The sequence below is a fragment of the Lacerta agilis genome, chromosome 8 (genome assembly GCF_009819535.1).
Source record: "Lacerta agilis isolate rLacAgi1 chromosome 8, rLacAgi1.pri, whole genome shotgun sequence".
Taxonomy (NCBI): Eukaryota; Metazoa; Chordata; class Lepidosauria; order Squamata; family Lacertidae; genus Lacerta; species Lacerta agilis.
In genome coordinates this window covers 3405591-3432954 of record NC_046319.1, presented here as the reverse complement: position 1 = coordinate 3432954, position 27364 = coordinate 3405591, and the positions used below count along the sequence as shown (strand labels likewise).

At 46.1% G+C, this 27364-nt stretch overlaps 1 protein-coding gene across 1 annotated transcript in view; it reads left to right on the top strand.

The window, feature by feature from the left end:
* Window positions 1-27364, top strand: part of SNRNP200 (small nuclear ribonucleoprotein U5 subunit 200) — a 40528-nt gene that overhangs the window by 11877 nt on the left and 1287 nt on the right. Inside the window, exons 13-44 of the mRNA XM_033159061.1 lie at window positions 75-230; window positions 1861-2031; window positions 2253-2446; window positions 4091-4214; window positions 6060-6209; window positions 6651-6761; window positions 7509-7640; window positions 8270-8458; window positions 9070-9267; window positions 11311-11463; window positions 11969-12049; window positions 12452-12535; window positions 13233-13339; window positions 14186-14304; window positions 14503-14657; window positions 14887-15076; window positions 15663-15836; window positions 16662-16822; window positions 17245-17472; window positions 19206-19397; window positions 19658-19836; window positions 20582-20733; window positions 22148-22256; window positions 23827-23935; window positions 24153-24342; window positions 24578-24742; window positions 24877-24998; window positions 25222-25365; window positions 25557-25733; window positions 25860-26020; window positions 26366-26447; window positions 26608-26700. Of these exons, the coding sequence (XP_033014952.1) occupies window positions 75-230; window positions 1861-2031; window positions 2253-2446; window positions 4091-4214; window positions 6060-6209; window positions 6651-6761; window positions 7509-7640; window positions 8270-8458; window positions 9070-9267; window positions 11311-11463; window positions 11969-12049; window positions 12452-12535; window positions 13233-13339; window positions 14186-14304; window positions 14503-14657; window positions 14887-15076; window positions 15663-15836; window positions 16662-16822; window positions 17245-17472; window positions 19206-19397; window positions 19658-19836; window positions 20582-20733; window positions 22148-22256; window positions 23827-23935; window positions 24153-24342; window positions 24578-24742; window positions 24877-24998; window positions 25222-25365; window positions 25557-25733; window positions 25860-26020; window positions 26366-26447; window positions 26608-26700 (4752 nt within the window). The remainder of the gene's footprint in view (window positions 1-74; window positions 231-1860; window positions 2032-2252; window positions 2447-4090; window positions 4215-6059; window positions 6210-6650; window positions 6762-7508; window positions 7641-8269; window positions 8459-9069; window positions 9268-11310; window positions 11464-11968; window positions 12050-12451; window positions 12536-13232; window positions 13340-14185; window positions 14305-14502; window positions 14658-14886; window positions 15077-15662; window positions 15837-16661; window positions 16823-17244; window positions 17473-19205; window positions 19398-19657; window positions 19837-20581; window positions 20734-22147; window positions 22257-23826; window positions 23936-24152; window positions 24343-24577; window positions 24743-24876; window positions 24999-25221; window positions 25366-25556; window positions 25734-25859; window positions 26021-26365; window positions 26448-26607; window positions 26701-27364) is intronic.

Here is a 27364-nt window from a genome sequence, read left to right as displayed (position 1 = left end):
ATGTCTTTCTGGTCTCCTGTTTGAGGGGAGGGATGGGAGAGTGAAGGTTTTCTTTGACACTCTCTTCATTCCAGGGTGCTGGGAAGACAAATGTGGCTTTGATGTGTATGCTGCGTGAGATTGGGAAACACATCAACCTTGATGGAACAATCAATGTGGATGACTTCAAAATCATCTACATTGCACCAATGAGGTCTTTAGTCCAGGAAATGGTGGGCAGCTTTGGGAAGGTAAGAGGAAACAGCAATTGGCTTGTATAAGACCTTCATCAGGTGGGAGTGGGTGGAGGAGAACCTGAACTTGGAGAGGTGGTGGCCAGTGTTCTGAGGAGCTTTACCACTTGGGCTTATTAGGTGTTTAAAACACATTATTGCTACTATCATTTAAATTCATATGGCAGCCCAACAATAAAAGTATCTAGGCAACTTATAAAATAAAAGCAACCAAAGTATTTTAAAAATAGAAAGATTAAAACAAAAAGGATCAGTTAAAAACAAGCACTGTACAAGGAATTAAGCAGGAAAGTGTTTGCCAAAACAGCTTGCAATGTAATAGATTCAGCACAATAGGAAAAAGTAGTGGAGGGAAGAGGAAAACAAGCAAGGTTACCATATTTTTCGCTCCATAGGGCGCACCAGACCATAGGGTGCACCTCGTTTTTAGAGGAGGAAACAAGATAAAAACAATATTTTTTCTGGTTTTCCTCCTCTAAAAGCCCTGTTTTTTTGAGGATCAGCTAAAAGTTTTGCAGCTTTTTTTGCAAAGGGAAAAGCTCCTTTTTTGAGGATCAGCTAAAAGTTTTGCAGCTTTTTTTGCAAAGGGAAAAGCCCTGTTTATTTTTAGGATCAGCTAAATGTTTTGCAGCTTTTTTTGCAAAGGTTAAAGCCTTTATTTTTGAGGATCAGCTAAAAGTTTTGCAGCTTTTCTTGCAAAGGGGAAAAAGCAAAGCTTTTGCAAAGGAGGAAAAGCAAAGAGGAAAAGCCCCGTTTTTATGGGGTTCAACTCACATTTCTGCAGCTTCTAAAGGAAAGGGAGCCTTTTCTACATTTTCCAGACAGATAATCTAATCAGCCAGTCACATGTTGCTGGGGAAACAAACAACCTCCCTCTGCAGCACATTCAACAAAGGAGGGCGGGGCTGAAAGGGAGCCGGGAACTCTTATCTCTCTCCCGATCACTTGTCGATCAGCTGCTAAGTGGGGTCCTTTCAACACCCCCTTTTCTCTTTGTAAAATAAAAAGCATGATCCTCTTTTGGCCCCTGGGCAATTCGGCTCCAGGGACCACCATTCGCTCCATAAGACGCACAGATATTTCCCCTTACTTTTTAGGAGGGAGAAAGTGCGTCTTATGGAGTGAAAAATACGGTACTTTGTTTGCGGCTGTTCCACCAATTTCTTTTAAAAATCATCTGTTCAAAAGGGCCGGGCCCATTAGCAGTAGTGTCCAGGCAGCCAAGGGAAAGAGCTTTGTTTGTCTTGCTTCTCTCTCTTGTGGATGCTGGGGGGAAGCGTCGACACCTAATGAGAGCTGATGGAGAATAGCGTCTAAGAGTCTGAATTGGGGACTCTTTGGATCTTTGCTTTGGTCCTGTTAATCAGTTTAAGGCCGCCTTGTCGTTCATGCTGCTTAGGGTTGCTGGGAGTTGTAGTCCAAAGCACCTGGAGGGCTCTAGGTTGCAGAAGACTGTTTTCAGGTGTGCCCCACACTCTCAACCACACACCGTTGTAATTTAGAGGTAGTACTGACCTACCTTACTGACTTGCTGTTAGGGTTTAAACAGTAATGTGTGTGGAATACTTGAAAGCGCACTATGAATGCACACCTGTTATTTATAGCTGTGTTCCAATTTTCCTTCTAGCGCTTGGCCACTTATGGCATCACTGTGGCTGAGCTGACTGGGGACCACCAGTTGTGCAAGGAAGAAATAAACGCCACTCAGATAATTGTCTGCACTCCAGAGAAGTGGGACATCATCACCCGCAAAGGAGGGGAGCGTACCTATACCCAGCTGGTGCGCCTCATTATTTTGGTGAGTTGCCTTGGAAGCTTCATGTTGAGCTGTGATGAGGGTCTGTGCTTCTGCTACACGTGGCAATGCTGGGGATATTTGCTGGGTGGGAGAACATTTGAGAAACTCAGAATCGCAACCAGCAAAATGTAATGGTTTCTGGGCTCTAATGGGGATGTGTAAATGGTGTGGTACCCCCCCCCCCCCTGAGCAAGGAGGGTAATGCTTCCTGCATTCTACAGGATGAGATCCACCTCCTGCATGACGACCGGGGCCCTGTTCTGGAAGCCTTGGTGGCCAGAGCCATTCGCAACATTGAGATGACTCAAGAAGATGTGCGGCTTATTGGGCTGAGTGCCACCCTCCCAAACTACGAGGATGTGGCTACATTCTTGAGGGTGGAGCCTACCAAAGGCTTGTTCTACTTTGACAACAGGTATGGTGTGTGTGCTGTGGAGAGTCTGCTTTTTTATTTTTATGACTTTCAGTTATATGCATTTCAGTAGTGTTGCAATCATTCTCACATTTCAAAACTCGAGTTCATTCCTCTTACTGTGGTTCCTTAAATTTATTTTTATCATTTCCTGCATATTCTAAATTATCTTTTATTCATCTACTTTAAATATATACTCTTAAGAAACTGCAGATTATTACAATAATCCTGCCAATGTCCTTATCTGTTTACAGTTTGTTTGTAAATATTAAATAAACAATTTCCATTCTTTTATAAAAGTTTGTTATCTTGATTTCTTATTTTCCCCAATGTATCGTTGAAGATTTTACTTGCTCATCCTTTGTCTCCCATTCCAAAAATACCTTATACATTTTAGACAGCACTTTAACATTACATTCCAACAGATCTCTCTCCAGTTGTGATATTTGTTTCCCCAAACCCTTGTATCCTATATTTCATTGAAATGATTATATTGTATCCATGTTGTTAACTTTCTGATAAAACCTTAATTTGTTTAATTTAAACTCTCCTCCCTCTTGTTTTAAAAATTTCTATAAGTTGGCCAACCTTTTATCATATTCAGCCTGGAAGTGCCTTGGCCCCCAGCGCACAGCGGCAGCTAGCTGTGGTGAAGGTGGCTGAGTCACCCCCTCAAATGCTGGCTTCGCATGGGGGGGATGGGCGTGAGCTGGGGAGGGGGGAATTTGCTGAGGTGCGTGCAGGCATGTGCCCCTCAGCAGAGCAGTTTAAAGAAGTGGGACTTGGGAGCTGCAGCGGTTTCACTCGCGATATACAGTCGTATCTCGTGTTGCGCTCGTCATGGGATATGAATGCGCTGAACCCGGAAGTACCGGAATGGGTTACTTCTGGGTTTGGTGGTTCGTGCATGCGCAGACGCGTCAAATGACGTCATGCGCATGCGCCAAATCACATTACATACATGCGCAGACGCGGCGCTTCAGGTTGTGGACTGCTCATGATGCGAACGGGGCTCCGGAACGGATCCCATTCGCATCCAGAGGTACCACTGTACTGTGGGGTGAAGCCGCCATCATGCTCTGGCCCTCAAACTGATCCTGGGCGATGTATCACTACATTGTTTGTATCACCAAGTATTTCTGCACAAAGTTCTGTGTGCACTATGTTTGCCTATACAGTTGTACCTCGTGTTGTGTTCGCTGCGGGTTGTGAACAGTGCGGGTTACGAATGTGGCAAACCGGAAGTGTTTACTTCCGGGTTTCGGCGCAAGCGCAGAAGTGATCTGTGTGGTCTGCGCATGCACAGAAGCATTCTGCGCAAGTCGCGCATGCGCAGAAGCACAATATCATGCTTTTGCACATGCGAAAATGTGCCGCTCGGGTTACGGACTTGTCAGGGTGCGAATGTCACCCCAGAATGGATTGGGTCCATAACCCGAGGTACCACTGTATATATTTGCTCTCTAGGTAAATTACCTGTCTGTGGCTATGGAGTTGTTTTTTTTTTTAATGTCAAACAGAAGAAGGGGGTGTGCAGTGTATTTTGTAGGGTAGATAAATATGCCTTTGATTTCTGAGGAGGTAATTGCCTTCTGTAGATCTTACCTTTCTGCTTGTCACTTACTTGATGCCTGATGCACTTTGCAGTTTCCGCCCAGTGCCCCTGGAACAGACTTACGTGGGAATCACTGAGAAGAAAGCAATCAAGCGCTTCCAGATCATGAACGAGATTGTGTATGAGAAAATCATGGAGCATGCTGGGAAGAACCAGGTAGGTTCTTTCATCTCTGGGTAAATTGGGGCAGAGGGTGTGGGGAGAGGGATTGCATCTCAAAGATGCAGGGAACCAGGCAGAGGGCCTTCTCAGTAGTGGCACCTGCCCTGTGGAACGCACTCCTACCAGATGTCAAAGAGAAAAACAACTACCAGACTTTTAGAAGACATCTGAAGGGAGCCCTGTTTAGGGAGGCTTTTGACAGACTATTGTATTGTTTGTATTGTTTGACGGACTATTGTATTTTAATATTCTGTTGCAAGCCGCCCAGGGTGGCGGTGGGGTAGTAATAATAATAATAATAATAATAATAATAATAATAATAATTTATTATTATTATTATTATTATTATTTTGGAAGAACAACTTGCAAGTGGGTGGAGGCATCTCTCTGCACCCTTCTTTACCTCCAGGCATCCTATTTGGCTATTGCTTTCTATCCCCTCCCCCACTTCGAAATATCATTTCTTAAGCTGTTCTTGGCTCAGGGATGTGGTGAAGAGCATCTTCTCAGGAAGAGGCCTGCGTTGTTGGGATTGTCATCCTGGCTGCTGGGTAGCTGCTGATTTGGAACTGCATTCTAGCCTCTGTGGTGTTTCTTCTATAACCCAGCTGGAGTTCCTCATTCTGTTGAACATTGACTTTATTTTTATGGGTGTCTTGGTTGTAACGGCAGTGAACTTAAGTGGACAAGAGTTGGAATTTTAACATTGGGTACATTTTGAACATGCCAACTCTGACCCAACATAACTTACTTTGACAGGTTTTAGATTGCAAGCCTGAGAGCAGAGGCTGCTTTCCCCTTTTTAAGTGACTTTTAATCTACACTGGGAGCCTCTTCAGCTGAAGAGTGCGGTAAAAATGCTTTAAAGGAACAGGACCTGGAATCTTCTGTTTACAAAAACCTGTGCTGCCTCCCCTTTTTAGCCTTGCCCTACAGCTGTATTTTATAGTACAGTGGTACCCCGCTAGACGAATGCCTCGCAAGACGAAAAACTCGCTAGACGAAGGCATTCGTCTAGCGGAAGGCTGCCCCGCAAGACGAAAAAGTCTATGGGGCTGCCTCGCAAGACGAAAAATTTTCGTCTTTTTTTTTTCTTTTTTGTTTTGCGGAGCGCGGCTGTCATTGCCGCTCCGCAAGACGAAAAACCCGCTAGACGAAAATTTTCGCAGAACGAATTATTTTCGTCTAGCGGGGTACCACTGTATAGAGAAAAAGAGGGTGGGCTGCCATCTATCTGAAGCACATAGCAAGCTAATGTCATGGTATATCTGTCGAGTGCCTGTAAGCCCTTCTAAACTGCTCCCCTCTTGAGCCAAAATCCAGCTTTTCTTTGTACAGACATTTAGGAAAGAGCAGGCAGAATTATGCACATAGTGTTCCTCTGTGTTCCATAGTGTTCCTTTCCAGCAGATCCTGCTGCTGCTTTCAGACAGGTCAATACGGTCTACTCTCACACAATAGAGGGGAGGAAAGGGGCTGTTTTCCTCTGTGCCACTGTTAATTGACCCTGGTGCCCTCCATTTATTCAGAATGTGTGTAGCGGAGAACCTATTCTTATAAACCAAAAATCATGTTGGCTCCCTGCATGATTTTAGAACCTCTAAGCCTCACCTGGAGCACAGAGCAAGTTCTCCACGGCAGGCCTCACCCATATGGCTAGAAGAGAATGCAGGGCCAGCAAATACAGTTCTTCCCTTTTCCCCACATGAGGCAGAACACCTTTTGGACTTTTCCGCTTGTAATTATGCTGTCCTCTTTGATCGCCGCCCCCAACGGCTTGCTTTCTCATTGCCTAGCTGTCATGGACTGATAGCTTTGATTTCTCTTGTCTCCAATCAGGTGCTAGTGTTTGTCCACTCCAGGAAGGAGACTGGGAAAACGGCTCGAGCCATCAGGGACATGTGTCTGGAGAAAGACACCCTGGGTCTCTTCCTGCGAGAGGGCTCCGCCTCCACCGAGGTCCTGAGGACAGAAGCTGAGCAATGCAAGGTATTTATTTCTGTATTTATTCAACCTTTATCTACCACTTTGTCATATTTAATTTCTAAAATGATTCACAAATTAACCCATATAAATTAATACCAAAATAGCCAAACCAAAAAATAATTGGCAAGAAACAGCACAGTGATAAAATCTGTGTCAGAACCAGAAAATAAAGTGGTTTGCTTTCAAAGGCCAAGTGAAACCTTTTCTTTTCATAAGTCTTGGAAAAGAGTCCCAAAGCGCTGGGGCCCTTCTCCTAGTGGAAGGTCAACCCACTCTCCTCGTGGGATAGAATGCAGAGAATGGTTTCACCAGAATATCTTTAGTGCTTGCTAGCATCTCTTTTCTTTCTCCAGAACAAGTTCGCATCTCTTCCTTCACTCAGCAACAGAAAGCCAGGAATCATTGGGGTTTTTTGATGACATTGTTGTTGTTTTTTGCTCACAGAATTTGGAGCTGAAAGACTTGCTGCCCTATGGCTTTGCAATTCACCATGCTGGCATGACCAGGGTGGACCGAACATTGGTGGAAGATCTGTTTGCAGACAAGCACATCCAGGTATGACAGCAGATTTCCCCCAACAAAATATTTGAAGGGGTCACCCCCTCCCAAAGTTGATGGGCATTGCCATTCAAATGGTGTCCATGCAGGGCATCATGTGATCAATTATGCAACGCGGGGCATGCCTGGCTCCCCTCCCAATATTTTATTCAAGTTGGAACCCCGCTTCCCGGTGAGGTGAAAGACAGGGAAGAGGGCAAGACAACAAACAGCAGGTGGAGCTTGTGGTAAGCAGAATCCAAGATCATGACAGGCATAACATGCTTGACATAGAGGCACACACGAACTTTAAGATGTCATGGTGGAGAGAGAGCAAGACTAGAGACTGGGAAGGGAAAGAAATAGATTCAGGGATGGAAGGCAAATGGAGAGTGAAACTAGGGAGCTCTGTGGGGAGAAATAGGTTGAGGGGCTGGGATGTGGGCAGAAAGAGCAAGGGGAGGAACTGGAAGGGCAGACTTGGGAGACAAAGGGGTGAGTGTGAGGAGCTTTTCTTTCTTCTAGCACAGCACTGAAGCAAAACAATCTTGTCATGGTTCCCTCTCTGTGCTTTAAACTGATGCAGTGCAACCTGCCTGCTCTTCTCCTGCTTACCACCCAGTCTCCAAAGATGGGTGTTGGCGAAGCTCTATTAAACGTTGGTGCCACTTTTAATCCCCCCCCCCCCGTGCATTGCAGCATTGTTGGGAGTTCCTTTGAAACTAAGCAGAATATTCTTTCAACCCTGATATTTTTCCTTTACAGGTTCTGGTCTCCACAGCAACTTTGGCTTGGGGTGTAAATCTTCCTGCTCACACTGTCATCATTAAGGGGACACAGGTGTACAGCCCAGAGAAAGGTCGCTGGACTGAACTGGGTGCCCTGGACATCTTGCAGGTAACTCCTATGGGGCACAGGCACACACTTCAGTGGCTCTCTCTGTGTTTCTTTAGATGTTGCAGAAATATTCTTAAGACACTTGGCTGTTAATTAATGTTAGAAACTCTGTGTCAGGGAACTGTCCCCGGCTCAGCGCAGGGTGGTGGAAGGGCTCTCGGGATGCTACAGAGAGCCCCGGCCCCACCTGACCAGCAGCACCTCCTCTTCCAGCGGAGGAAGCAGCGATGTCTCTAGTGGGGAGGGGCAGGCAGCTCAGAGGCTGGAGAGCAGAGGCTCTGGGGATGTTGGAGAGACCCTGCACCCCCCTCGCTCAGCGGGCGAGGAGGGAGACACGCCATTTCCGTCGCCCCAAGTGCGCAGAGGGGTGAAACGCAAGGAGGGGAGGCGGAGATTTCGGATACCGAAACTCTTTTGTTGGGGTCCCAGCTGGAAGGGGCCACTCCCGGATTCTGCTACCGACTGATACGGTCATGTTTTTCAGCACTCTGCTCTGTAAATAGTTTGCACAATAAAACTGTTAAAAGACAGTTCGGACTCATGCCTGCTTACTCGTGAGCAACCCAACGCAGACCTGACACTCTGTTTGAGGTCTGACTTCTCTCTCTGACTTGTGTGTGTTTTTAAAGATGCTGGGTCGTGCTGGGAGACCTCAGTATGACACCAAGGGCGAGGGAATCCTGATCACTTCTCATGGAGAGCTGCAGTATTACCTCTCACTGCTGAACCAGCAGCTTCCCATTGAGAGCCAAATGGTGGCGAAGCTTCCAGACATGCTGAATGCAGAGGTCGTGCTGGGCAACGTCCAAAATGCAAAGGTGAGGAGGAGAGACCCCAGTCATGACTTGTGGCTGCTCTGTTTTTAGTGTCTCGGCGTAGAAATACTCAGCAGGCAGCTGAGCACTGCAGCTGTGCATATTTGTAGCGATAAAGGGGGAGGCCATTTAGTCACAGCACATGATCAGGGCTGTGAGCATCTCTCAGTTGGGTGCAGACTTGAGCTTACTGAAGAATCTTGGTGGCATTTTATTAATGGAGGTCAATTTCCAGCTTTTCTTGACAGAGAATTTGGATTACCCTGATTAGGAATTTTGAGTGTGAGTATAAAGTAATGTGGGTGGTGCTATGGGTTAAACCACAGAGCCCAGGCATAGGCAAACTCGGCCCTCCAGATGTTTTGGGACTACAACTCCCATCATCCCTAGCTAACAGGACCAGTGGTCAGGGATGATGGGAATTGTAGTCTCAAAACATCTGGAGGGCCGAGTTTGCCTATTCCAGCCCTTGCCTGATGGCCAGCAGAGGTGGCCTTTAAAGCATGCTGTGATGTCCCTGTGGCCTCTGCCCCATCCTATCACTTCCAGGATTTGAGGCATGACAGGTTGCTGGAAACTGCTGACTCTGATACTGTGTTTCTTGGCCACTGCAGGATGCTGTAAACTGGCTTGGCTATACTTATCTCTACATACGAATGCTACGTTCCCCAACTCTATACGGGATATCGCATGATGACCTGAAAGGAGACCCATTGTTGGACCAGCGCCGGCTGGATTTGGTGCACACTGCAGCTCTGATGCTAGATAAGAACAACCTGGTCAAGTATGACAAGAAGACAGGGAACTTCCAGGTGAGAGTGGGTGGAGGAGTTCAAACTGTCTTTGCGGGTGCATTCTGCCAGTCTTACCAGGAGTCTGGCCGCCCAGGATGCTTATTTGCAGCTGCTTTGCCAGCCTCTTCACATGTTACAGTCTTATATTCCTATCAAACAAAACTTATTTTACTGCTTTAAAATAAAATGTGTTACTGTTTGCATGCCGCCTTTCAGCCAAAAAGGCTTCCAAGGTGGCTCCCAAGAATAAGGCAGACAAATACAAATAAAATAACACAAATACAAAATAATACAAATACCAAATAATGCATGTATGTTTAGTATGCAACATTTTCATATATGACATATGGCTTCATTTTGTACAAGCAAAATGGTAAGTATACTAAAAATGACATCCTGTATAGGTTTAAAAATGGTATGCTAAATACTAAAGAGTTGCAAATGGTTGCATCCTGCGCTGTCTAAGTACATTATCTTATTTTTCCTACTTCTGAGATGCACAAACTAAGAAAATTGTAGGAAACAAAAGCAATGTATGCTCCTCATGAAGATGGCAGCATGCTCTAGGAGCAGAAATTGTATGTTCCTACATTGTTATACATGAGAATTATCAGTTTCTAAAGCTTTAGAATGCATTACAAAGAAATTTTCAAACTAGACATTCCAAATGAATAAAATTTCACTCATTCCAAAAGAAACTGTTTCACAGGAGTGTCTTTTCTTCAAAGGTGGGGAGAAAAATATGTTTTTGCCCCATGGGCTTTCACATCTTTAATGCCACAGACTTAAAAGTATATCATCCTAAATTTTCAGAAATGTTGTGCATAGCAAGATTGTAGCAATGCACACACACTGCTGTTTCTCCAAGAAACTCCTAATACATCTACCCACCTACAAAACAAAGGGTGTTATTGGAGGTTCATAAAACTTCTGTCATCTATGCTCTGGTAACCTCTAGGTTAGATTACTGCAGTGTGCATTATACATTGGGCTGCCTCTGCAGATGGTTCAGAAACTTAAGCTGGTGTAGAATTCAGCAGCCAGGGCAAGATGGTTTTGAGCATATTACACCTCAGATGAAGGGAGGTGCAGAGATTAAACAAACAAACAAAGCAATAGACAGTGAAAAGTATGGAGATAGAGAGTTCCCACTCCTTTCCTCGTGATATAGAACTTGGGGGAGGAGGGGCCACCCAATTAAATTGATGGGCAGCATGATCAGGATACAAGGAAGTAATTCACACAATGCACAATAAACTGCTGGAACTTGTTGCCACAAGGAGCAATGGTGGCTATTAGGTTGGAGAGTTTTAAAAAACACAGATTCAAGGAGGTTAAGCCTGTTAGCCATGATTACTGTTTACTGAAGTAGCATGTCTCTATATGGCAAGACAGGGATGTAGCAAAGATCCTTTCTCCCCTTTACATCTGTGGTCATTCCAATCAATGTAAAAATACTTTAAATCTCTGTCACCACTGCCCATTTTTTGTATATTTTGAGTGGAGGAAAAACAATTTTATATAGCAGTATTTACAATGAGTGGCTGTGTTTAGACACAGCACTATGCCAAACTGGTTAAGCAAAGTAGTCTATATGCAAGTCACATGTTGGTGCACGTAGCTCAAGCTTCTCCATTTTATTCAAACCACAGAGTGGCTGTCTTAGTGTTGTGTCTGAAGCAGTTTGTTTCTTGAAGCAGCTGCTCCTTTCGCTTCCAAAGGTGAGAGCACCCCAAAAACAGCCTTCAAAAACAATCTCTTTTGTTGGGAGGCAGTGGTCCTTCCAAGTACCTAATTCAAGACCTGGTGGGGCTTTTAAGGTTAAAACCTGCACCTTCAGTTATGCTTGGAAAACAGTCCGGGCACCAATGAACATCTGTTAAAATTGAAAATCTCTTAAAACGTGCTCATTCCAGTGCAGCAACCTCCCCACCATATTTTGAACCAAAGTTTCGAAATATTGAGGCCTGCCCCACTTATGTGTTTCCATAACCGAAGCCTGGTTTGTTCTTTCCTCTCCATTCTGTTAACCAGAAGTGTCTTTCCTCCCTCTCTCCCCAGGTTACTGAGCTGGGCCGCATTGCCAGCCACTACTATATCACCAATGAGACCATACAGACTTACAACCAACTACTCAAGCCCACCTTGAGTGAGATTGAACTCTTCCGGGTTTTCTCACTTTCTTCTGAGTTTAAGAACATCACTGTGAGAGAGGTATGAATCCGGAGATCTGTTGGGCAGGACACCCACCTCCTGCCCTCGTAGTTATTTTTGTTAGTGTTTAGTTTGTATCCTCTTCTGCAAGGTCTTGTTTTTACTGGTGGAGTGGAGGAGACATTCCTAGTCCTTGTGACTATAAATACTTTTAAACATGAAGGTATTGGATCGGCAAGGCTCTAACCAGAGAACACAACTTGTTCTGATTTTTTCCAAATTGCCGTCATTTCTATGTTTGTATTTAAACTGATAAGGAACTGAATGAAATTTGAATAAAGTACTGGTGCTTAGCTCAGTGGAAAACCCATCAAGAATGAAGCTGATATCTGCATACATATTTCTCCATTAAACTTGCTGCAGTTGTTGCTCTGTGGCCCTCTGAAGTGGATGAGGTGCCTACTTTTTAATTCATCTTCAAAAGGATATTGTGCTGTTGTAGGCTAGGCAGAGTGGCACATCTTTTGCAGTTCTTTCCTAATTACTATTTTAAAAACAACTGCAGGAAGAGAAACTGGAACTGCAGAAGCTACTTGAGCGGGTCCCAATCCCAGTGAAAGAAAGCATTGAGGAGCCTAGTGCTAAGGTAAGCCCTGCCTCTTCTAGGGAAAGCTTATATCCAGAGTGAGGTTGGTTCTGCAAGTTCCTGAGTTGTATGAATTCCCCATTTTTTGTCCATTGACTACTTCTACTTGTTCAGGGAGTCATTTTACCCAAGGGAGTAACTGGCTAGCTGCCCTCTTGGGAGCTGTTTTGTTTTAAACCAACTTCATAAAAAAGCAAGCCTATGAAGAAAATCTATGGTGAAACTTGAGTGTACTTGCAAAGCTACACATTTAATATGTTGTGTGTGTGCTTGTGTGGGGGTCTGGCCCCACCCACTACTGCTTTGCAGCAGCCAACACCAGGAGAATGTGGCTGTGGGCCTGAAAAGGTTCCTCATCCCTTCTTTGGATGATGTTAATGCCCCTTATTGTCTTCTCCTTAGATCAATGTGCTCCTTCAGGCCTTTATCTCCCAGCTGAAGCTGGAGGGCTTTGCTCTCATGGCGGACATGGTGTATGTCACTCAGGTGAGTAACCCTTCAGATTGGGAGTGGCTCTTTTGTGCTCCGGCATCCTCCATTTACAAGGTTTTCATGAATCCACCACGTTGAAAAAGACCACATCACAATAAGTTTGTTGTTTAGCTATCACAAGCCTTCTGTTGTGCATGGATAAAGAGGAACTTTTACTTACTATTTCTGGTGGCCTGTACAGCTTGTCTTGTGGGTAGATCACATACTTTATATACGGAAGGCCCCAGGTGCATCCCTTCAATCTAGAGGAGCAGGACTGGGAAAGTCACTGCAGTAGGCATTGTAGAGCTTGCCCAGCCTTTGCCAACCTGGTGCCCTCCAGAGTTTTTGCAGTACAATTTCTAACAGCCATATCCAGCATGTCCGAAGAATCTGGAGGGCACAAGTTTGGCAAAGGCTGGGCTAGATGGACCAGTGGCTTAACTTGGTATAAGATGGCTTCATTCCAAAGGGGTGGCCCTGTAACTTCATTGCAATAAGGAGCCTTGAGGTCTTCTTTGTTTCTTGTGAGCCATTTTGTGAGATGCATCACCTGGCTTATATTAATGGGCCTGATCACCTGCAGGGTGGGTTTCAAAAATGGATCTTTAGATGGATGCGGATACATGCTTGTATTTTTATCAAAAAATCAGTTAAAACCTCCCTGTGAGGTTTCTTTCTTTGATATTTGACATCTGTTTTCTGCTTTCAGTCTGCTGGGCGGCTCATGCGTGCAATCTTTGAGATTGTCCTCAACCGTGGTTGGGCGCAGCTTACTGACAAGACTTTGAACCTCTGCAAGATGATTGACAAACGAATGTATGTAGTGGCTGTAGAGCATGCTTTTAATCTTTATGTATTGCAGACTTTATATCTAATAATGCCCTGCCATGCAGCTGGGCCTGGCACCAGCACTCAGTCAGGCTGGGCACTGGCCGGGGACCCCAGCAGCTTGGCAGGCCCCTCACCAGCCTGATCCAGTTGTGCTGCCTTACTTCATCCTGGGCTGTCTTTTGGCAGTGGGTGGGCAGTGGTTTGATTTCATAGGTATGTGGAGTCAAAAAGGAGGGATGAAAAGTGATTTCATGCTGTAACTGCCCTGACACCTTTGAGTGTAGGGTGGTATACCTTTTTTTTAAAGTGTTGGTTGGGAAAGCAGCTGTTGGGGGGGGGAGGACTTGTGCCATCCTGAGGACTAGAAGACTGGAGTTTCTGGGATTTCAAAATTAGCAGTATGTCCTGCCCTAGAAAGCCAGTTATGTGATTGCATCCGTACTGGTTTCCAGAATCACTTCCCGTAAGTGGGATAGACCATGGTGTTTGTTATTGTGCCAGGGCAGGGGGGGGGGCAAGAAAAAAGCCCCCCTCAGGCAACCCAAGTCTCTTGCGGTGGCAGTGTGAAGAGCATTGGCTTAGTCTCCTGAGAAGGCTTGCAAGCCAAAGGCACTGGAAATAGGAAGCCTTGTGGGGCTGCGGGTTGATGTGGGGTTTTGCACAGAGGGCCCATTTTGAGGCTGAAGAGGAACCTCCTCACTTTTCTTCCTCAATTTGAAGGAAGAGCTTAGGGCAAAACACCAAGGAAATTGGGAGGTGCCAAATTTCCCTTCCATTACTTACTAATCATCATTGCTGGCACAATCCTGATGGTGCTTCTTGCTCATGCAGGTGGCAATCCATGTGCCCCCTTCGTCAATTCAAGAAACTGCCTGAAGAGGTGGTGAAGAAAATTGAGAAGAAAAACTTCCCATTTGAACGACTCTATGACTTGAATCACAATGAAATAGGTCAGTGGACAGAGGTGGGGTGTGTGTGGCAGTGGAGGGGATCTAAGGGATCAGTGTTTCTTGGCTCGATGAGGGTCTCTCAGTTTTTCCACAGAATATGGCCCTACTTGATTATGACCTGCTGAGAATCTTGAATGTGTTCATCTCAGATCTCCATCTCTGCTTACTCTTCTTTTCTTTAATACCATCCGTTTACAGGGGAGCTGATTCGGATGCCAAAGATGGGGAAGACAATCCACAAATATGTCCATTTGTTCCCCAAACTGGAGTTGTCTGTCCACCTGCAGCCCATCACCAGGTCTACTCTGAAAGTAGAGCTGACAATTACCCCAGATTTCCAGTGGGATGAAAAGGTAAAGGGACCCCCTGGAGGTCTGAAGTAATGGCCACCAGTAAAGTGGGGGGTGGGGAGGTTTGCTGGGTAGCTAGTTTGATGTGGAGGCAGCTCATGGAACAGGGATTGATGGGGACTGAATGGTAGCAGCAGTACAAGTTGCGTTCCTTAAACACTACACAGACAGAGCAAGAATTTTCACTTGGGGCCAGTATTTAAATCCCATTTTTTCTCCTCTCTTGGGCCAGGTGCATGGTTCTTCAGAGGCCTTTTGGATCCTGGTGGAGGATGTGGACAGTGAAGTGATCCTACATCACGAATATTTCCTTCTGAAGGCCAAGTATGCTCAGGATGAACATCTCATCACTTTCTTTGTGCCGGTCTTCGAGCCTCTCCCCCCACAATACTTTATCCGGGTGGTCTCGGATCGCTGGCTCTGTAAGTCCCCATCCTTTTGCGGAAGGGTGTTCTCCAGCTCCCCACCTGGGGTCTGGGGTCTAGATGTTTCTGCCCCGTCTTGCTCCCCTGAAGATGAAAGCCCACCAGCACCACCCACATTACACATTGTCAGCCCAGGTGGGGCCAAATCAGGACCTCACTTTCATCTCTGAACAGCCACAGACCTTCCTGGAATCATAAGATAGGGAAGCCCCTCCAGTGTTGTATCCTCCCCTTCGTCTTCCTTTGCCACACCGAGGAGTTAAAAGCATCACTGCTGTACTGTTTGCATTCACCTGCATAGTTAATTATGTACCCTCAGTACTTCATGTTTGGAAAAATGTGGCTGCCCTATAACCTCTTCCAGTAGTTCATAACAGGTCGGTCGTGCCACAGGAGTGATGCAGAGTTGAATTTTTTTCCATGGAAAGTGTCCCATATCCTAAGTTCATTGGTAATGAAGAATGGATGCAAACTGCAAATGGAGTTTTAAGCAGGCTGGGCAGAATACCTCTTTTAAAAGCAGAGAACAGCTCTAGATCCTCTGTTTTCATCTTCTTTGTGTCTATGTGCTTGACTATTTCAGCCTGTGAGACACAGCTGCCTGTGTCCTTCCGACATCTGATCCTTCCAGAGAAGTACCCTCCGCCAACTGAGCTGCTGGACCTGCAGCCACTGCCTGTCTCCGCTTTGCGGAATAGCGCCTTTGAGAGCCTCTACCAGGACAAGTTTCCCTTCTTCAATCCTATCCAGACTCAAGGTGGGCAGTGCAGCTGGGTCTTGAGTCAGTGAAGAGGAGGGCTGCCAAGAAAATAGGAACTATCTTAGTGTGTGTGTTTTGTGGGAGCTGCATTGTATTATATATTAGGTGCCAACAGCCTGGAGCATGCAAGACAAAATGGCATAATTCGGAACTGCACTCTTAATTGTCAGACATGCCATCATATAGCTGGGGGATTCTGTCTAGTAGTCTTGTGAACATCACTTTGGTATGTGGTTCTTGTTTGTGACATGGTTACAAATTCAGGTACTGTGTCTGTTGCTGGGGAAGTTCACTACTAGCCATGATGAATGCCGCTTGTTGGAAGCCACAGGAGGGGAGTCCTCTTGTGCTTGGATCTCACTTGTGAGTTTCCCACAAGCATCTGGTTGGCCACTGTGAGAACAGGATGTTGAATACGATGCACCATTGGCCTGATCCAGCAGGCTCTTATTATTTTCTCAAATACTGACACTTCTAGCAATGTTCACCAAACTGGTGCCCTCTATATATTTTGAACTGCAACTCCCATGAGCCCCAGCCAGCCAGCCTCTGAGCTCAGTCAGTCGAACATGAGATTTTTAATCTCAGGCTCATGGGTTTGAGCCGTACATTGAGCAAAAGATTCCTGCATTGCTCTATGACCCCTTGGGTCCCTTCCAACGCTACAATTCTGTGATTCTTATGATGCTCCCATCAGCCCCAGTTGTGTTGCCTGGATTTGATGGGATTTGCAGTGGAAGGGTACTTTTTGGTTCTTGTGGGTTCTGGAGTAACTTGCTGGCCATAGGGAAATTTTCCTCTGCCTTTTCTTTCTCGGTCTAGTTTTCAACACCGTCTATAACAGCGATGAAAATGTGTTTGTGGGAGCTCCAACAGGCAGTGGGAAAACGATCTGTGCTGAGTTTGCCATTCTGAGGATGTTGCTGCAGAATTTGGAAGGCCGCTGTGTCTACATCACACCGATGGAAGCCCTTGCTGAGCAGGTACAGCACTCCCTAACTATTTTTAAACCTGCCCTTTCCAGGAGGGTGATAAGAATAGCTTTAATCAATTCCTCTTCCCACTGAAAGGTTTGCAGGCAGAAAAGCAAAAGAAGGGGGTCTGGATAGGGTGTTCTGAGGGGTAGCTTTTGGCCTTATGTGGGACAAATACTTAAGTATATTTTACACAGCTTTCTTTACTTCCCCCATTGTCCTCCTTATTCTCCTTGCTTTGTGAGTGAAGTTCAGATTCTGCAAAGATGTAATAAAAGCATTGCAGAATATATGTGGACAAGTCTGGATGATCACTTTGTTGGTTGTAAGCTAGAAACACTAGAGAAGGTGTTCTTTGTGTGTGTGAGGGAGAGAGTGCTTGGAAGGACGGCTGTTAAGAACATTGTCTCCTCTTCCTTTTGCCATGGAAGATCTTCCTGGATTGGTATGAGAAGTTCCAAGAGCGCCTACTCAAGAAAGTTGTCTTGCTGACGGGGGAGACCAGCACTGACCTGAAGCTGTTGGGCAAAGGCAACATTATAATCAGCACTCCTGAGAAGTGGGACATCCTTTCCCGGCGCTGGAAGCAGCGCAAGAACGTGCAAAACGTCAACCTCTTTATTGTGGATGAAGTGCACCTCATTGGTGGCGAGAATGGGGTGAGTCTCATGGGGAATGCAGCTCCCCACAAAGGGGCTCTGGGGGAGAAAGCAGGACACTGAATTTTCCTTCTTGGGGGGCTTTCCATGCAGAGCTGCTGGATAGCCTGTGTACTGAGGAGTTTCTCGTTCTGGGCAACAGAAGGAGACAGAAATCTGTAACCGTTGCATCCCCTAAGCACCCCTCTCCTTCCCAGCATCTTGTGCAGCACCTGACATTGCATGAGGGGTTACAATTAGAAGTAGCTCCCACAGCCAGTGTGTGCTGAGCAGAATGTGAGGCATCCAAACAGGTCCATGTCTTTTATTGCTGGTGGTTTTCAAAGATAACTTACCCAGGGATAGGAAGACACCTTCTGTCAGCAGGCATTTGAACCACGTATCTCAGTATTGTCTATCTACACAATCTAACAATAGCTCTTGAGGTTTTCGGAAGGGAGCTTTTCCCACACCTACCTGGAAATCGTAGGGATTAAATATGGGGACATTTGGATCCAAAACTCAGTTCTACCACCCTCCCCTGAGTAACAGATATTACCAATGAACCAGTTGGGCATCAAAAATGATGGCTGAAATTGTCAATTTTAGTAATTGTTGATAGCAGTTGGCAATAGCAGGTGCCAGCTGGATGTGAAGATTGTGGGCTTTTCCTATAGAGCTGTCATCTCTCTCTTGGAGGCTTTCCGCCTAACCCAGCTAGTCAAAGTCAGGGTCCTTCAATCATCTCAAAATCTGCCTTCCAGAGAGTGGACACTGAAGTATTAATGTTAGTGGTTGCATCAAGAAAATGCAAAAACCATTGAGCATTCAAAGTGAACCCCAAAACAAAGGAGAATATACTGTATTTTCCCATGTATAAGATGCCTCCATGTATAAGACGCCCTCTATTTTGGGGGACTCAAGTTTAAGAAGAAAATGAGGGGAGATGGCACAGAGCTTTTTTTAAGGGGGGTGGTGGCACAAAATCGCTCATCCGCACGCGTCGCAAAATCCGCCTCCCGTCTGTCCCCTTGCCGGCAGAAGCTGCCAATCGCCCACCCAATTGCCACAGTGTCAGCCAATCAACACCAGCCATTGACACAGCTACCAATAGCAGCTGACAGCCATGGCAGCAATCAATCTAACGTCCACCCTTTGCACCCCATTTTTTAGCATAGTTTTAAAAGAAAAAAACCTAGATTATACACAGAAAAGTATGGTATATCAATGTGCTGCCAAATTAGGATTTTATTTTCAAAACAGCTCAATAGGGAGGGATCTGAAAACAAAAACAATATATCAATATTCAACATTGTAAAAAGAAGGTCAATTAATTACATACAAGTTACATATCTATGCATACTCAAAATGAAAAACAGCCTGCCAAGATCTCTTGTTAATTGTATCACCTGTTCACATTAACTGGTTGCACTGAGGTATAATCACTTGGAATTCTTCTGCAGTTTGCCTAAGAGATCGAAGGGAGGTGGGATGGTTGAGCAAAGAGCTGGAAAGTGAAGATCCTAGTAGTGGTGATGGAGGAGGAGCGGCTAGCAAAAGGGATTGTACCTCTCATTCGGCCCATTGTAGTTTTAGTTTCTCCGTTTTGTGTGGCATTTTTAAGGCCACAAAAGCATGTGTGAGGCTCGAGCACTTAATGTCATGTCTTTCCTGACCTGTTGATGAAAATATCTAGATGTGGAATGGCTGAGGGTGCTTGAAATAACCCAGGTGTCTTTGGCTTCCTTCTGCAGCCGGTCTTGGAGGTGATCTGTTCCCGGATGCGCTACATCTCCTCCCAGATTGAGCGGCCCATCCGCATTGTGGCCTTGAGCTCATCACTGTCCAACGCCAAGGATGTGGCCCACTGGTTAGGCTGCAGTGCCACAGCCACCTTCAACTTCCACCCCAACGTGCGCCCTGTGCCCCTGGAGCTACACATCCAAGTAAGTTCCTACCCCCCCCCAACCTCTGGGGAACTCTAGGAACATAGAAAGATGATGTTCATCTAGCTCAAAGGGCCATTCAGCTTGGTACAGTCAATACTGACAGGAAGCAGCTCTTGAAGGTTTCAGGCAGGCCTTCGTCCCAGCCCTGCCTGGAGACCCTAGGGATTGAACCTGGGACCCTTCCACTAGCCTCTTCCAAGCACTGAGGTTTGGCATCATCATCACCCTCCTCTCTCTTCTCTTTCGCTGCTCCCAAGGGCTTCAACATCAGCCACACGCAGACCCGCCTGTTGTCCATGGCCAAGCCAGTCTATCATGCTATCATGAAGCACTCTCCAAAGAAGCCAGTAATCGTGTTTGTTCCGTCTCGCAAGCAGACGCGCCTCACAGCCATTGACATCCTCACCACCTGTGCATCAGATGTCCAGAGACAAAGGTATGGGCAGGACATCATGTAAACTGTGCTCCAGATAACTTAATGATACAAGAGGAGAAGCTGAATTTTGCAACCTGTGTGTGATTCCTTTTTTATTGTACCTCTATCAGTCATTGGGAAGGGGCAAGAAGCTCTAAAGGGCACTGGAGTGTAGCTGTTCAAGAATAGGGAGGGACCTGCTCTTTGGAACGCCTTCCCTCTATAATCTTTCAGTGACTTTGGCGTTTAAAAATGATATGAAGAATCTGAAAGAATGGGTGTGATGGGCCCACCTATTTAATTTGTATTTGGCTGGATGTGTATGTGCTTAATGTCTACATGCTGGGGGATCTGGGGTGAAGCAGATCTAGCTCAGTCTGGGGCAGAAGATAAGGAAGTAATAAAGTTTGTGAGGGCCAAACATGGGCAAGGGATGTTGGAAGTATATATGTCGTTAATTTGAAAATAATCCAACCAGCTTGATAGCTATTCCTTAATCTCCTCATACTTTTTCAGTTCCTGTTTCCCTCCTCTTTCTGTTAGAAGAAGTTTATATGTGATCCACTCTTTTCACTGTTGAGGGAAGTGTTGATGAGAAACTCGTGTCATTGACAGTTGGTGGTTCCCATCTGCTTTTAAGGTTCTGGGGACAGGAGGGGGTCACCCTTCTTTTGGGTGATAGGATGGAGGCTGTTGACTGAATGAGGAAGTTTGTCTTGGTCTGCTGGCTGTCCTGACTTCGATCTGGCTTGTTGCTCCTTGCCAGGTTCCTGCACTGCACTGAGAAGGATGTGGCTCCCTACTTGGACAAGCTGAATGACAACACCTTGAAGGAGACCCTGGTGAATGGAGTGGGATACCTGCATGAGGGACTGACCTCCATGGAGCGAAGAGTTGTGGAGCAGCTTTTTGGCTCAGGTAAAGTGGGGTGGGAGCAGACGGCAGATTTATCGGTCAATTTAGAAAATGAGGGATTATCAAGCACCATAAAGAAATGTCTCTATTCGGAAGGGGGGGGGGGATTCCAAAAACCCACAAGGTAGTAACTCAGATGTAAATCAGAGATGGCTGTGTACAAGACTGAAGGTCAAATCAGGCTCCCGGTTGTTGATTTTTTTATTTATTTAGGATACTTCTTTTAAATTGTTTTTCATATCCTTTTTTAGTGTTATAACTGTGTTTAACTGAGTTGTAAGGGCATTTTGTGGGATGTGCCTGGGAGGAGAGGAGCAGGGAGAGCTGGAGGAGCCCCAATTACAGTGGTTCTGGGTAGGGGGAGGTATGGTGTGGGAAGAGGGGCAGGCCAGGTCAGGGGCACGCGGCTCAGGCAATTAGTGACTATACCATGTACCAGCCCCTCCTCCAACCTGGGGAATTGTGGTTGTCATATCAGCCAACCCTCGGGTCTGCAACTGCTGCTGTTGAACGGATGAGGAGGCTGATCTGGCATGTATCACTGAAGCCTGGGTGCGTGAACAGGGTGGTGTTGGTCTCACCCAGCTGTGCCCACCTGGGTACTCAGTGCAGCATCCAGCCCAACTCAAGGGTCAGGGAGGGGGAGTTGCTTTGGTCTATAGAGATTCTCTATCTCCAGTTGGGGAAATCTAGAGTGTGTGTTCCTGGCACTGGGGAATCAGGACAGATATGGGATTCTGCTGGTTTACCACCCGCCTCACTGTTGAAAAGTTTCATACATAAGGGAAAAATATATTTTAAAGTAATGGAGATATTGAGCATTTTATGTTACACCTCTCATGCTTATGTATGTGTTTCGTGAGCTCATGTGTTCTGTATTTGAGAAGCTTTTCTTCCTAAGTATTTCTTCCAGCAACACTGAACTGCCTTGAGAACTCCGGGTATCGGGCGGTATATAAATTCAATTAATAATAATAATAATAATAATAATAATAATAATAATAATAATAAGGCGATCAACTACTCAGTTTGTGTGCAAAATCAGGTTCGCCACCCCTGAGGATTCAGTAATTGGCCATCCTGTAAAGCAACCTTCATATCTTCCTTTGTGCACACAATCTCTTTTGTTAAATATTATTCTCGGTGTATGATTAGGTTTCTTGGTGACCTGTAGGAAATTAGAAATCTAGATTTTTTTCAGATGTAATTGATATAATAGAAATGTCAGGTGGTGGGTGGCATTGTGGTGGCAGGCTCCACCCCTTCAACTATGCATGTTCATTATCGACACTGGATAATGTCATGAAAGGGCTTAGGTATCTGAATCATACTTCGCTGCTTCTATATGTGTTCCCCCACAGTCAGCTGGGCGATGAATTGGTTCTCATCTAGTTCTGCTGTTCTGTTTTGCTGTTAGGTGCCATTCAGGTGGTGGTGGCCTCGCGGAGCCTCTGCTGGGGAATGAATGTAGCTTCTCACCTCGTGATCATCATGGACACACAGTACTACAACGGCAAGATCCATGCGTGAGTGAAGGGAGGTGGGTTGCTGGGTTTGGGCCCACGGGAAAGGTGAGGACTGTTGGGCTACGCAGTGAGGAATGTAAGAGCCACTGGGAAAAGATTGGTATTTAAAAAACCGGCCAAAGTTTGCAGAGCAGCTCTGACTCCTCGTCAACGTTTTGCCTCAGTCTCAAGATTCTAGTCCTCACTGTGGCAGCCCAGGGTGGTGAAAGGGAAAGTGAGGCTCACCCCAGACACTAAAGGAGAGCATCTCACTTGGGGCTGGTTTTTTTGTTGTTAAGATAGGCCTTGTTTAAGCCTGGCTGCTCAGGCACAAGTTGGGATAATCTAGAAGCTGGTCAACCAGATGTGTATATCTTACTCCTAGAGTGACACTGATGTGAAAAAAAAAGGGTTTTCATGTGTCTCATGCATTACCTTTATCAATAGCTGCAATTTGGCTATGGTTTACAGAATATAATATCTGACCAAGAGTCCAAGTATTAATTTCCCTGCAGATTGAAACATGCATATCAACAACACACGTTGGTGGTTCTTGTGATTTGGGCAACTGAAAATATGTGGCCAGGTACTGGTACCCAGAGGCATAGGAAGGTCAGGTGGTACCCGGTGCGGAAAATTTCTTGTCGCCCCCCCCCCTGATTTATTTATTTATTTTTCCTGCAAAAATGGTTTTACGTTTTACGTTATTTTATATTTTCTTACAAAGGAATAATAATAAGTAACACTAAACTTTTATTTATATCCCGCCATCCCCAGCCAAAGTCGGGCTCAGGGCGGCTAACATCAGATAAATAACATTGGTATAAAATCACACAATAATTAAATTATCTCCTAAAAACATGTCAAAATCAAATTAATGTCTAATTAGATGGCTTTCCGCAGGGTTAGGGTTGGGAACAGTAAGTGTTCTACTGAATTGAAATTTCAGCCTTCACGATGTAGGAAAACGGCCAAGTAAATGGCTATTTTCGTGGAGGGTCAAGATATTAAATGATATGCATGAAATTTCATATATAGCTATATAATCCCTAGTGTAGTAAGATAAGACCTTTGGAGCAGGCATTTTCAAAGAAAGGTTTTTTTTTAACCACCCTAGTAGGACAGTAATTGTTCCTTGATAATTTGTCACCCCCCTCCATGATGGCACATGGGGTGGACCGCCCCTGCCCCCCACTTCCTACGCTCCTGCTGGTATCCTCATAGAGGCCAGAAGGAATTTAAGTGGGCCTTTCATTCTTTACGTAGAACCCTCAGTCCTCGGTGAAGATTCCTGTGCATTTTTTACCTCCAGTTTTCCAAGCTGCTGCCCTGGTTTCTTCACAAGGAAATTTGGTGCAGCGGAGGAGGGAGATCCATGGATGAGCAGGAGAAGCAACCCACTGGATCTCCTCCATCCCTTGCAGAAAATGAACTAACTCGAGTAGGTCTGACCTTTTAACTTTCAGCCAGTCAGACTGAATCTGGAAATTTGTCATGACATGCATATTGCAGAAGTTTCCCCCTCTACAGAATTCTAAATCTTTTGCCTTCTGCTTCTATTAACATAGTTAATTACTTTCCTATATGCCAGGTATGTGGATTACCCCATCTATGATGTGTTGCAGATGGTGGGCCATGCAAACCGCCCACTGCTGGATGATGAGGGGCGCTGTGTCATCATGTGCCAAGGATCCAAGAAGGTGAGCAAACAACAGAGAATGAGTAGATTTGCATGTTCTTCAGGGCTGGGGGCCTGAAGAAATGTAGGATCACATTTCTTCCATATGTTCCCTGGATGAAGTTTGCTTGAGGCACAGTTTCTCTTCCAGTCTGGATTTGAGTATTCCTTTGTTCAGAGTGGGGAACTCGTAAATTGTTTGACACACTAAAATGCCATTTTGGTCCTCCCACTCAAAGGATTTCTTCAAGAAGTTCCTATACGAGCCCCTCCCAGTGGAGTCCCATTTAGACCACTGCATGCATGATCACTTCAATGCCGAGATCGTCACCAAGACCATTGAGAACAAGCAGGATGCTGTCGACTATCTCACCTGGACCTTCTTGTATCGCAGGATGACTCAGAACCCCAACTACTACAACCTGCAAGGTGGGAAAGCAGAATCCCAACCCCTGCCCCTGTTTTTGTTGCTTTGCGCCTTTATCCTGCCACATGCATGGAGAAGAGGGAGGGGAATGGAGAAGGATTGTTTATTACGCTTTCACACTGTCCTTCCTCAAAGTTGTAGTGGTTCTGAAGTAACAAAACACAAAGATTATTTCAAGGTCCTGTTTGCAACCCCTGTGGATGTGCAGCATCTGTCTTCCTTTGTCTCTTTGTTCAGGAGTTTCGCACAGGCATCTCAGTGACCACCTGTCAGAGTTGGTGGAGCAGACACTTAGTGACCTTGAGCAGTCCAAGTGTATCAGCATTGAGGATGAGATGGACGTTGCGCCTTTGAACTTGGGCATGATTGCAGCTTATTACTACATCAACTACACCACCATTGGTAAGGGGCGTGCTGGGAGTGACAGACACCGTGGCCCCTGTGCATGGCATGCTGTGTGTTGCTTGTTGTCGGAGGCTGCAGCCTCATACCTGATGCTACCTTTTCTTTTATTCAAAACCCACCACCACCTCTAGAGCTCTTCAGCATGTCCCTGAACGCCAAGACCAAAGTGCGAGGTCTGATTGAAATCATTTCCAATGCTGCTGAGTATGAGAACATTCCCATCCGGCACCATGAGGACAACCTCCTGCGCCAGGTGAGTCAGCTCTTCAGTTTGATGGGCGTGGGCGTGGGGTGGTTGGTTGACTTGGGAAATTTTATACAGCCCATTGGCTTCTCTTCAATAGGTGAGAGAGTGCTGATCTTTGGGTTCCAATCAGTCTTGCTCCTGCCAATTAATTGTGTGATTGCATTTGGTGCTTAGAGATGGTCTAGAGAACATTACTGTGTGCTGAATGTTGCTTCTCTCTTTTTCTCAGCTTGCCCAGAAAGTGCCTCACAAGCTGAATAACCCCAAATTCAATGACCCCCATGTCAAAACGAACCTTCTGCTTCAGGCTCATCTGTCACGTATGCAGCTGAGTGCAGAGCTCCAGTCTGACACAGAGGAGATTCTCAGCAAGGTATTGGGGGGAGAGCAAAAACACGGCTGAGGGGGCACCCACAGCTTCCTGCTGCTTCAGGACGAGTTCACAACAGATACTGCCTATTCCCATTTGGTCTCGTATTCGAAGCTTGGCTAGCTGAGGGCATTGTTCCCTTTTTCTGCTGATGTCTGGGATGCTAAACTCCTTTGTTCTGTCTTTTCTCTCAGGCAATTCGTCTGATCCAAGCTTGCGTGGATGTTCTGTCCAGCAACGGCTGGCTGAGTCCTGCTCTGGCTGCCATGGAGCTGGCCCAGATGGTCACCCAGGCCATGTGGTCAAAGGACTCCTACCTGAAGCAGCTGCCCCACTTCACCTCTGAGCACATCAAGCGCTGCACGGAGAAGGTGAGAGCAGACACAGGCAGGGAAGCCGGGAGGTTGTTCCACACGCAGCTGTTCATTGTGGTTACCAGGAACCTGCTCCTTTCTTGGCCACACAGGCTGGCTTATCCCATGTCTACCCTTTTGCAGGGAGTGGAGAGTGTATTTGACATCATGGAAATGGAGGACGAAGACCGCAACGCCCTGCTGCAGCTCTCTGACACCCAAATTGCTGATGTGGCCCGCTTCTGTAACCGCTACCCTAACATTGAGCTTTCCTATGAAGTGGTGGAAAAGGATGGTATTCGCAGGTAATGGAGCATAGCAATGAAAAATAAAGTCAGAAGATGTAAATTTGACCAAGCAGTCTTAATTTATTCTTGTTACTTAGCTGGTGTGTGTGAGGGGGAGGCATTATTCTTCATTTTTTGTGCCCTTTCAGAGGGTTTTCTTCAAAATAACCAAGTCTTCCTCCGTTTTCAAAATGAAAGCTGCTGTGGTTGATTTTTCACTGCAGGCCATGATTTTGCCATGTGATTTGCTGCCAAATAGGCTTCTATGCACGTTGCCGCTTGCAGGCCAGTTAGTAACCTTTGCATGCTCACCCTTAGCACATTGTTCCAGGTGTGTGTGTCTAATGTGGTTTGTTTCTTCAGCGGAGGGCCAGTGGTGGTGCTGGTGCAGCTGGAGCGAGAGGAAGAAGTCACTGGACCAGTGATTGCGCCCCTCTTCCCGCAGGTATGTTGAGCCCTGCCCAGCCTGTGCTTGATGCAGTCCAGCTGGGCCCACTTGTGGGAGGCAAAGGGTAGGATGGGGCTGAAATCTACAGGGTTGTGATGCAGAGGGGCAGGGAGGGTGTCACAAGTTGTCTTCCTCACTTTCCCCCTCCCATCTGCAGAAACGCGAGGAAGGCTGGTGGGTTGTGATTGGAGACTCCAAATCCAACAGCCTTATCTCCATCAAGAGACTGACGCTGCAGCAGAAGGCTAAGGTGAGTGATCTGGGAACAACCATGATGATTCATTTCACCTCTAGAAGAGCCTCATGGGGAGGCATAATTGCTGCTGTCATGAGCCTTGTGTTAGGCCAGGGCATCCTCAACATTGTAGGTCAGGGACCTCCTGCTTTTTGGCCAATGGGACAGAATTATCAAGCAAAGGGGGAGGTTAAAGACACCCAGTGAGGGAGACCATAAGGGTGTGGCTTCTTTGGCCTCCCACAGGCTGCAGCGTAACAGGGATCCAGGCAATCACTCATGTAAAACAATTGAGATTATTTTCTGGCTCTTAGCTGCAAACAGAAAAATTGAGCAGCTCAGAAAACCTGCTGAAGCAGCGGGAAGGGACATAGTGGGCAGCACAGTAAAGCTAGCTCTCCCCCCCCCCCCCCCGAGAAGCCTGCTCTACTCTTGAAACCATGTCAGGAGAGAGCTTTGACTAAGATTCAACCTCTAAACACCCCCCTAAACCCATATTTTAGATCACAGGAAATGTCCATGCTGTGCATCTCCTATTATATAAGCACACCTGAATTCTGTTCAGGCTGGAGCTGGGGATGGTGAAGGAGGACCGGTAGTGTGTGGGATGTTGGAGGTGGGATCTTTAGCTAACTCATCCTCCTCCCAAATGGACAGCTTGACACACCTTGCAGCAGTC